Source organism: Punica granatum, chromosome 4 (genome assembly GCF_007655135.1).
Source record: "Punica granatum isolate Tunisia-2019 chromosome 4, ASM765513v2, whole genome shotgun sequence".
In the NCBI taxonomy this organism is placed as follows: Eukaryota; Viridiplantae; Streptophyta; class Magnoliopsida; order Myrtales; family Lythraceae; genus Punica; species Punica granatum.
The window spans coordinates 39,126,649-39,138,349 of NC_045130.1; the positions used below are offsets into that span (position 1 = coordinate 39,126,649).

Sequence of the window (11,701 nt, forward strand, 5' to 3'; positions counted from 1 at the left end):
TGTCTGATTTCAGACAGTACAAAGATACCTTCCTCACTAGGGTCATGTCTAGGGAGGATTGTAACCAGCCGTTTTGGAAAGAAAAATTCTTAGCAGGTCTGCCAACCTTGTTAGGAGAAGAAGTCCGAAACGAAATCAAAACCATAAATCATGGCCAGATACCTTACAAAGAACTGAGTTATGGAGAGCTCATCAGCTTCATCCATAAGGAAGGTATCGGAATGTGTACTCAGCACAGACTCCAAAAACAATTGAAAAAAGAAAAGGCCCAGACCAAGAAAGAGCTTGGTAGCTTCTGCCAACAATTCGATCCCTCTTTCCAGGTTGACAAAAAGGCCGACAAACCCATAACCTGCAGTGGGGACTGCAGCAGAAAACATAAGCCCAAACATTTCCATAAAAAATCTAGGATTCCCTCAAAACCACATGTCACTGATAAGGAAAAGGGAAAGTTCATCTCCCCCTTTAAGTGTTTCAGGTGCGGGAAAACTGGCCATACCCAGAGGTATTGTTACCTCAACAAAAAGATTCATCAATTGGCGATTGATGATGACATAAAAGATCAAATCTGCAATCTGTTGACAGAGTTATCCGACTCTGAAACGGACTTCTCGATTGCCAGCGAGGAGAGTCTGCAGATGGATGAACTTGACTGGTCGACTGATGAACAGTCGTCAGAGTCAAAATCGATAAACGTCTTAACTAAGGACCAAGAATTCCTGCTCGAGATAGCAGGAGAAATCCAAAACCCTTTGTTAAGAACACAATACCTTGAGAAGTTAAATCAGGGCACTCTCGAAGCCGAGACCAAAACCCCTAATTATAACTTGTCGGAAATCCTGAAGAGACATGGCAAAAAACGAGCTCACATAATCTCGTTTGATGCCCAAAAAGAAATCGATAATCTCAGGAGTGAGCTTAATCATGAGGTCATACTAGGAACCCCATTCATCCAGCTTTTAAAACCGTTTCTTGTCACAACATCTGGCATTGAGACGCACAGGCTTGGAAACAAAATAAGATTCTGTTTTGTCTCTGACAAATGCATTTACAAAATAGACTGATGTATTTTGCGCAGGAAATGGCTGTGGAGTCTGCTCAAGAGTGGTTACACCATTGGCTGTTAGAACTGTGGCAAGACGAAAGTCTTGAGAAAATCCAAAAGGATATACAGGACGGGGAAACAGACTCTATGGATCGTATATTCACTTCATACATCCACAAAATCTGTGCCCTCATCGATCATCCTGTATCCCATGTGTTGTGTGCCTATTTTAACAAGCATTGCAAGCAAATCCCTCGCTGCAATACAAAACCTTGTTTTCAGCACATCAACTCCACTTTAAAAACCCGGGAGGACTATGAGCTATTCATAGGTCACCTGGCTTTACAGGCTCCTGTAAGAGTCCATTTAAATATTAATCTGCCATAACCATTGTTTCATGTCTGTATATAGGAACATGGATCTCCCCTGGTTCGACCAGGTCGATAAAAGTTCCTCCTCCAGGAACAATACCCATAAACACCAGGATCTGCCCCCCAAAAAGAGATTCTGCGTAAAGTCCGGCCTCACGGCTTGGCGGCCTGACCACAGGCAACAACTCATCTTGGATGATTTATGGTCCTCCGTAAATCATCCTCAAAAGGGTGAGGAATCCATAAATGCATTGGTTCTCCACATGGAGGAACAAAGCAACAGCAAAGCATCCTTGCAGCAGGAACTTTGCCTGAAAATCGATTTGCTGCAACAAGAGCTATCCCTCCAAAAATCCCAAACTCAAGCTTTCCTCCAAGACAGGTTAGTAGAGTTCGATAATTTCACAGAGCACTTTGCAGAGATGCAGAGAGAAAATCATGCTCTAATGAAAAAATTGAAAAAGAGCGAAAAAAGGAGAGGTATTCTTGAAAAAGAAAATGAAGGCTTCAAAAAAGAAATAGAAAGCCTATGTGCGGAAAGAATAGAAGTCTTAGAGTTTTCTGAGTCCTGCCTCAGAGAAAAAGACGCTCTTGATAATGAAAATAAAAAATTAAAGCAGGATTTGGAGTCCATATCAACTCCATCGATAAATCAGTCTGTGATTCTCCCCATCAGAAGCCAGACTGAAAAACTGTTTTGGGAAAAACCCATTGAAGTAACTCTCAGTGGTGTCTTCCCCGAGCAGGAGAAATCCTGTTCCTTTCAAAACTTCCTGAAGATATCGTCTTAAAAATTTCTGAGACAAGTCTCCAGGATTTTACTACAACCACCATTTCCTAATATATATATATATATATATTATTTTTTTAATTACAGATAGAATCTTACGATTCACAATACGATTTTACGATTCACGATTCTACAACCTCCGACCGATTTTAGGTAGAATCGCGATTCTGAAAACCTTGATTTAAACACAAATAGGATAAGATGAAGTAGACTTTTTAAAAATTACGGCTTTATTTAAAAAAAATCCATTGAGATACAAACATTTAATGGCTTGTTTGGTTTCAAAATAGGATTTTAAAATCCTACTTTAACTCAATTCTACCAACAACAAAACAAAATAACTCATACAAAGTCAAAGGGTGGGCCCCATTTATACCGCTCTTTTTCAAAATTAAAATTTGATTTTAAAATTCTACTTTGAAATCAAATGTAGCATTATCCAATCATCAGTTACTCTATTAAAAATAATAATCTTTTCTTGTATACTCAATGTAATATAGTCACGTAGGACATTAATATAGTCAGAGATATGTACATGACGCATCGAAGGTCAGAATCGCACAATTATTGTACATGACTATATTACATTGAGTATACAAGGAAAGATATATGTGGCTTGTTTGGTTTGAAAGTTAAATTTTAAAATCACAACATTAATCTAATTACATTGAGTATACAAGGAAAGATATATGGCTTGTTTGGTTTGAAAGTTAAATTTTAAAATCACAACTTTAACCTAATTTTACCCACAATAAAACAAAATAACTCATATAAAGTCAAAAAGTGTGCTACATTTATATCACTTTTTTATATAACAAAACAAAATAACTCATACAAAGTTAAAGGCTGAGCCCCATTTATACCACTCTTTTTTAAAATTAAAATCTGATTTTAAAATCCTATTTTGAAACCAAACGCAACAATAATCTCAGGCAAATTCCAATCATCAGTTACTCAATTAATTTTACTCTCAATTTTCTAAAAGTATAGCTTTATTTTATTTCTTTTATTTTTTTTCCGTAGAATTTTTCCTTATTATCTAGTGAATAATTGATACAAATATTTTGTTTCTCTATAAATTTCAGTGCCAGCTCATTTGCTGCCAAAAGAATGTCCATATAAGTGTTTCTTTACAATTGATGCACATAATATAAATAATAATTGATACTGATATTTTGTTTCTCTGTAAATTTCAATGCAAGCTCATTTGCTGCCAGAAGAGTGTCTATACAGGCGAGCCATGTACTCTTGAAGCCTCCCAGAATTTATCAAGGAAATTGAGACAAAGAGATCGAGAGAGAGAGAGACACTGAGCAAGCATGAACTTGCTTAATGTGAAGTCCTCCCTCTTAGTACTTGTCCTATCTTTGGCGGTGCTACAGGAAACATCTGCAAAGTTGACGGTCGAAATCTTCAATAAGCTGCCTAATGGTATGCCCTTAACCATTCATTGCAAATCAAAGGACGATGATCTCGGGACTCACGTGCTCGCGGTGGGCCAGAGTTTCTCGTTTAAGTTCAGGGTTAACATCTTTGGCAGCACGCTATTCTTTTGTGGGGCATCGTGGCAGGGTGGGCAGCTCGTGTTCGACATTTACGATGCTGACCGGGACAACAATGTCAGGTGCAACGAGCGCTGCGAGTGGGAGGCGACAAAGGATGGTATCGAGGGATTCATGGAAGATGATCCAGACCCTGACCTTCATTTTCCTTGGAACCATTAATGTTAAGGGCATAAAGTGTAGTAATAAGACATAAATGGGTTTGTTGTTATCGGATGCAAAATTTATCTGGAAGTCTAATGGATCCCAACTAATTCAGTTTGAATCAAATCAGCCCACTAAGGATAATCGTGAAAATTTCATTGAGCTCATTATCACCAAAGGGATAATTGATGAAATTAAATATGTCAAAAATTAATCGATGTTTTTTAATAATAAAAGAATAAAAATATAAAAAAATAATGGCTAGAAGACCGTCACCATTCACTCTGAAAAGAACTACCTAAGTTTCGATAAAAAAAAAAAAGAAAAATGAAAAAGGAAGTATTACCTTTGTCAAAGAAAACTGCCCAAATGCTTCCACGTTCTATTGAAAAGGCCAAACAAAAAAAACTACCCACGTTATAAGTTAAGCAAAACTAGATGTATGGTCCCGCGCACATACGTGGACTAGTATGACAACAAAAAGAGTTGATAACTTCCATTATAAGTTTATAGATGATATAAAATATTATGACTAACAAAGGTTTGTCTGTAATTGCATCAACTGAGTTCATTTATACTTTATTTTTCGATAAGTATTTATAAGAAAGTTATTATAATTTTTAATTTTTTTTTACTGTATAAAAGGGATGTTTCTTTTTTTTAATTTGATATATTTAGTAATGATTTATTTTTTATCAATCATATTTCAGTTAAAATTTTTAATTTTGGTTCTCAAATAGATGACGTGCTACAAAATATTTAACTGAATATTTTTGTGCTTTAAAAAATATTAGATTTTTCATAGTTTGTAGAGTATGAAACTTTATATTTTGTGATTAATTAAGGGTACATTACACTATATAGCCTAACGTTGATAGATATTTTTAGATTTATCCCAACGTCAATTTTTTACCTGAGATATTCCAACGTTGCTAATTTGATGTTACTATCTAACTCCAAGGGAATAGTTAGTGAAACAAAAATAGCAACGTTGGGATACCTAAAGTAAAAAAATGACGTTGGGATAGATCTAAAAATATATGTTAACGTTAGACTATATGATACAATAAACTCATTAATTAAAAGACTTATTCCTATGTGATTTAGTAATCCCAAGGTCTCAAGTTCAAATCCACTCTAATACATTGTCAAAAACAATTGCTAGTTGCATGCCATTTGACTTGGGTTTAGAGGATACCGACTTTTGTAAACAATACTAAGTCTTTGGTGGTGTCACGGTAATGAGATCAGTTCTTGCGTTGATTGTTCAGTTTGTCCGATTTGTTGGTAATTGAACATGAGAGTTTGAATATTACATGGTGGGATACGATAATATTGCCACTACTGCTGCTCACCATTAAAAACAAAAACAAAAAGTGAATTGTATCATCGTAGGAAGAAGCATACACATATATACTAGGATCTCACACACACTATTCATGAGGACCCCACACTTGCTATTCATGAAAATCATGATTTGTTTAGACTTGTGAATGCCAGAAAACATCGACGACGCTGTTCTAAATTCGATTTTTCTTAGCAATAACTTTACTAATCACCAAAATGTTATGTATATGTAATAATATTTAGTATAACTATTACTTTTTTATAAGTAATATTTGTCGTGCCTTAATTTTTCCTCTATATATATATATATATATATATATATATTAAGTTATCTTTATATGAAATCTCCTTTATAACTAAAAAATGTTATGTATAAGTATCTGCGATGTTACGGAGATCATGTGTGGCAGTAATTATGAAGTATATATCTAATGGACAGTTGAGGGGCACGCAACAGAGAGCGTAGTCGAGAGTCGAGACCTGGAGACATTACCAGGGACGTACTCTGATACTAATAATGGAGGACATGGACAAGCTTTAATAATGGATCAGCCAAGGAAATGCAAAGTTAAAAGTAAATGGTGGAGAGGCTGAAGTTAGTAGTACAAGTTAAAACATTAATGCTTTACTGTTTGAACATTAATGAAGAAGTAGCATGTAACCAATTATGAAGCCAAACAAATCAATGCCATTAAGGAGAATTATTTCACACATACTATATAATATATGTCCTCTGCCGGAGATTTGCACTAGGTCTTTTTAATTGATCTTGCTTCTTTCTTTCTTTCTTTCTTTCTTATCTGTTGATGAACCATTAATCTTTTTTTTTTTTTGCTAACCCGGGGTGTCCGGGTTTCGTCCGACTAATTCTCGGGGCTCCGTGAACCCCCGACGGAGCACGGAGCAGGTAATTACGCCAAAGGCGCTCCGGTGGTTCCAAGGGGATTCGAACTCGAGTCTCGATTCAAACTTGGGTGCACATTAACCACTAGGCTGAACCCCTTGAGTTATTAATCTTTCTTGCCGAATGAATACTTGGCGCGACAAAGTGTAAAGAAATGAAGAGGATGAGATGGGATTGAAATCTTAAGGAATAAAACATCCCAATAAAGTATTTGGTGTATGATAAGGCTTGGAATTGATATGTGAAGGGGAAAAGACTAATTTGTCCTTTTAAAATAGATGTTCACAAAAGCGACCGGGGGGGGGGGGGGGGGGGGGGGGGGGGGAAGAAAAAATATTGAACGGCCCCGGCGACTTGCTCCCGGGAAAAGAAAAATATTTTTGTCTGAGATATCCTAACGTTGCTAATTTGATGTCACCATCTAGCTTCGGGGAATAGTTGGTGAAACAAAAATAGCCCCCCTCCTGTTTTTTTTTAATAAAAAAGGTTATCCGGTGTTTGAAGGGTAATTGTTTCATCCCAATATGGCCTAATGAGCTGATATCCAATATATGAACTCAGCTCGTATGATAATTGATGTTATTTTAATCAAGGCCCAAGCCCATGGCCCATAATCCCACTTATGCAAGAACGTGTAAACTACAAAATCGCCAACAATTATGCATTATCTATTGTCTATCTATTATCTATTGCTATAATAAAGAAAAAGGCTCCCTTCGATATTAATTTACAAGAATACTTTTAAAATGTTGTCAAGAAATTAAATATGTAAAAAATTAATCAACGTTTTTTAATAATAAAATAATTTAAAATAGAAAAAATGGCTAAAAAACCGCCCCCATTCACTCTGATAAGAACTATCTAAGTTTCGACCAAAAAAAATGAAGAAGGAAGAATTACCTAAGTCAAAGAAAACTGCCCAAATGCTTCTACGTCCCATTGAAAAGGTTAAACAAGAAAACTACCCACGTTACAAGTTAAGCAAAACCAGATGTATGGCCCCCGCGCATATATATGCGCTACTATGGAAAAAAAAATTGATAACTTACGTTATAAGTTTATAGATGATGTAAAATATCCATGACTGACAAAAGTTTGTCCGTGATTGCATCAACTGAGTTCATCTGTAAGGAACTTTATTTTTCAATAAGTATCTATAAAAAAGTTATTATAATTTTTTTGTGCTGGATAAAAGGAATGTTTCTTTTTTTAATTTGATATATTTAGCCATGATTTATTTTTTATTAATCATATTTCAGTTAAAATTCTTAATTTTGGTTCTCAAATAGGTTGATAAAGTGCTACAAAATATTTAACTGAATATTTTTGTGTTTTCAAAAATATTAGATTTCCATAGTTCGTAGAGTATGAAACTTTATATTTTGTGTACGTGAATATGCTAAGAATGTGTATAAAAAATAATTATTCTATTTAAAATTTTATTTTAAGACTATATTAACTGACTTTTCATCTTCGGTAGCTGAAAATCTTTTAGAGTTCCATAATGATGATGTGAATTAATAATAATGTGAAATTTTTCTTATCGTGATTAGTGAGAATTTTAAGAATCACTCAACCATCAGCCATCGACATCCTACGTGGCATATGCACGTGCTAGCTGCTTGGGTTAAGGAAACAATTGTTATATAGTATTGACGATAATTAATTAATGAAAAATAATTTATATAGACGAAAAAGTGAAAAGAAAAAAAATAGTAACAAATAATATCTCAAGATTTAAATGAGCAAAATAAAATGTAAAAAAAAAGTAACAAAAATACTAATCTCAAGAATTATTACTTCCTAAGAAAACTTAAATTTTCATCTCCATATAAGTCGAGAAGTAAAGTAATATTTTTTGGAATCAATCATATTTAAGTTTTACAATATCAAATAATTATTGCAACTCAATCATGAAATTTATCTTAAATATGGACTTCCACATTGAAAAGCTTTTGCTCCAGTTTTTTTGTATTATTAGTGTAAAGTCTACCTTCCAAGAATAATTGAGTTGCGCATGCAATTGAAAAATATGTTAGAACTTTAAAGTGTTGCAATAATATTTAGCTTATAAATGTAATTAAAAACTCACTTCATTACTGAAAACTTCTTTGATTGGGCACAAAATTTTATCAATCGTCACATCATTATTGATGTTGACTTTTAAGGACGCGCCTTCCAACGAAAGAACAAATATTTCTAATTTCAATGAGCATTCCTAATATGGTCTGACGTATGAAGTTTCTAATTTCTTCCATGATGAATGTCTCCTACTCTCTAGCCAGAGGTTTACCGCTACATGTACGGACACTCAAACCACTTCCTCAAACAATCTTGCCATTAAGTCTTGGTCTGGGAGTGTCGTAATTGAAATAAAAAAGATGCAATATATGAGCAAACAGCTCTTATGATAATTGATGTCATTCTAATCTAGGCCCAAGCCCATGGCCCATAATCCCACTTGTGCAAGAACGCGTAAACTACAAAATCGCCGCAATTATCCATTATCTATTATCTATTGCGATAATATAACAAAAGGTTCCCTTATATATTAATTTCCAAGAATACTCTTGAAATGTTTTCAAGAAATTAAATATGAAAAAAATTAATCAACGCTTTTTAATTATAAAATAATTAAAAATAGAAAAAAAAATGAGTAGAAAACCGTCACCATTCACTCTGACAAGAACTACTTAAGTTTCGACAAAAAAAAAAAAAGAATTACCTAGGTCACAGGAAACTGCCCAAATGCTTGCACGTTCTATTGAAAAGGTTAAACAAGAAAACTACCCCCGTTGCAAGTTAAGCAAAACTAGATGTATGGCCCCCGAGCCTAGTATTAAAAAAAAAAAAAAGTTGATCAGTTATGCCATAAGTTTATAGATGACATAAAATATTCATGACTAACAAGGTTTGCCCATGATTGCATCAATTGAGTTCATCTATAAGGAACTTTATTTTTCTATAAGTATCTATAAAAAAGTTGTTATAATTTTTTTATTTGTTTTGTTGGATAAAAGGAATGTTTCTTTCTTTAATTCAATATATTTAGTTATGATTTATTTTTTTATTAATCATATTTCAGTTAAAATTCTTAATTTTGGTTCTCAAATAGATTGAAGAAGTGCTATGTTTTTGTGTTTTCAAAAATATTAGATTTTTGTAGTTCGTAGAGTATGAAACTTTATACTTTGTGTACGTGAATATGTTAAGAATGTGTATAAACAAATAATTATCCTATTTAAAATTTTATTCTTAAGAGTATATTAGCTAACTTTTCATCTTCGCTAGCCGAAAGCCTTTTAGTTCCATAATGATGATGTGGCTCAATTTACGACATTTTTTGTATTGTGATTGCTGAGAATTTTATATTCACTCAACCTTGAGCTATCGACATCCTACGTGGCATATGCATATGCTAGCTGCTTGGGTTAAGGAAACAATCGTTAGATAGTATTGACAATAATTATATATGAAAAATAATTTATATAGACGACAAAGTGAAAAAAAAGAAAAAGAAAAACAGAATAGTTAATAAAGAATATATTCTTCGGGATTTAAATGAGCAAAATAAAAGGTAAAAAACAAAAAAAAAAGACAAAAATACTAATCCCAAGAATAATTACTTCCTAATAAAGTAGAAGTAAAGTAATATTTGTTGGAATCAATCATATCTAAGTTTTTTACAATATCAAATAATTATTGCAACTCAATCATAAAATTTATCTTCAATATGGACTTCCATATTAAAAAGTTTTTGCTCTAGCTTTTTGTATTATTAGTGTAAGGTCTACCTTCCAAGAACAATCGATTCGAGCATGCAATTGGAAAATATGTTAGAACTTTAAGGTGTTGCAACAATATTTAGCTTCGATATGTAACTAAAAGACTCATTAATTACTAAAAATTTCTTTAATTTTGTACAAAATTCTACCAGTGGTCACATTCTTATTGATAGTGACTTTAAATGATGCGCCTTTGAATGAAGAACAAACATTTCTAATTTCAATGAACATTCCTGATATGGTGTGACGTATGAAGTTTGTAATTTCTTCCATGAAGAATGTCTCCCGCTCTCAATCCAGAGGTTTAGCGATGTACCGCTACATGTGTGCACACTCAAACCACTTCCTCAACAATCTTGCATATGACTGCGGCAGGGCTTTTTGAGGTAATTCGAATTCTTTATCGGTTTAATTATCTCGTGTTATTAGCATTCGGGTCATGTTTCTCGACAAGAAAGGAAAAAAAAAAAAAGAACTCGGAATTTTATTTTATGTAATTATTACCATATTAAGAGAAAGGAAATTGAAATTCTTTGAGCTTTTTTTTTTTCTTTCCCTTTCTTTTTGGACCCACTTATTGTAGGCCAAATTATGAAGAAGTTAGGCTTACTTTTTTTCAGGAATCCCCGGACTTTCGGAGGGAGAGATCAGAGAGCAGAGAAAGCTTTCCTTTCTTATCTTTTGGATTTACTTACCCCATAATAATCACCACGTTATGTTTTCCAGGTAGCAAAATTAAGAGTGTTATATATAATTTCAATGCAATATTTCGGGGCACTGCCGAATAGTCTGTAATGTACGCAACTCAATGAGCAAGCAAAACAAATCCACCCCACAGTGGAATACAATCATTTATTTACTTTGCTCTAATTCAAGGAGGCCTTATTCGTTGTGATTAATCTTCATTCTGGTAACGGACTTAACTCTAGTCATGACTCACGAGATGTTTTCAATGACTCTTATATAAGAGTCCAAATATCGGTACATCTACGGTTTAAAAACAGAAGCATTTATTAATCCTCCTTTTAAGTCTACTCTCCTCCATTTCCCTTATATGCACATATATGTGTGTGTGTGTATGTGCAGAAGATAAAAATTTGTGGGTAAATGCTCAGTCGATCACAGCACAGGTACGCGCACACGTTACAATAAGATTTAAGATGAATTATTTCCCATGAAAAGATGCATATCTTCATTGTCATTATTTATTGTTATTGTGCGAGTAGCTTTGAAATCATAGTATGCAGCAATAAGCAAAATTTAAAGTTTTTGGCTCTGAGAAAGAGAAAGAAGAAGAGACGCCCAAAGTGGAAGCTTGAGTTGAGGGGGAGAATTCTCGTGGAGATGAACCGTGATGGATTTGATCTTTCATAAAGAATTCGGCCCTCCTCTAGTCGTCGAAGGAGGAGCACCCAATCCCAGAGTTCTGCTGCTGATCAGTAGTAGTGTTGAAGGAAGCTGACGAGGAGGCAAGGGGAAAAGGAGGAGTGACGTCCTTTTCTTGGAGTTACCAGTACACAGTCCAATCAAGGATCGTATGAGCACCTTCAGAAAGTTGCACATGCCATATCCGAGGATCATTCTAATCGGGATAAAGACCTGTAATGCAAGAGAAAGAAAAGAGAGAGATCACCAATCAATCAATCAATCAGCTAAAAGCTTCATATCGTCATCACCATAAACACAAACAATGAATTCAGCAGGAGAAGTTGATAAATATAGAAGCTTTATAATTAGGTAGCTAGTCACCGAA

The 11,701-nt window shown here is 34.1% G+C and overlaps 1 protein-coding gene across 1 annotated transcript; it reads left to right on the top strand.

Annotated features, from left to right (window-relative positions):
* The first annotated feature begins 3,525 nt into the window (after positions 1-3,525).
* LOC116204413 (S-protein homolog 2-like) lies at positions 3,526-3,930 on the top strand. The gene has a single exon (XM_031536485.1). It carries the CDS (start codon positions 3,526-3,528, stop codon positions 3,928-3,930), a length of 405 nt encoding a protein of 134 aa, XP_031392345.1.
* Positions 3,931-11,701: the final 7,771 nt, after the last annotated feature.

Bases quoted from the DNA above. Each gene is read 5' to 3' on its own strand.
- LOC116204413 (XM_031536485.1), top strand. From the start codon at position 3,526: ATGAACTTGCTTAATGTGAAGTCCTCCCTCTTAGTACTTGTCCTATCT.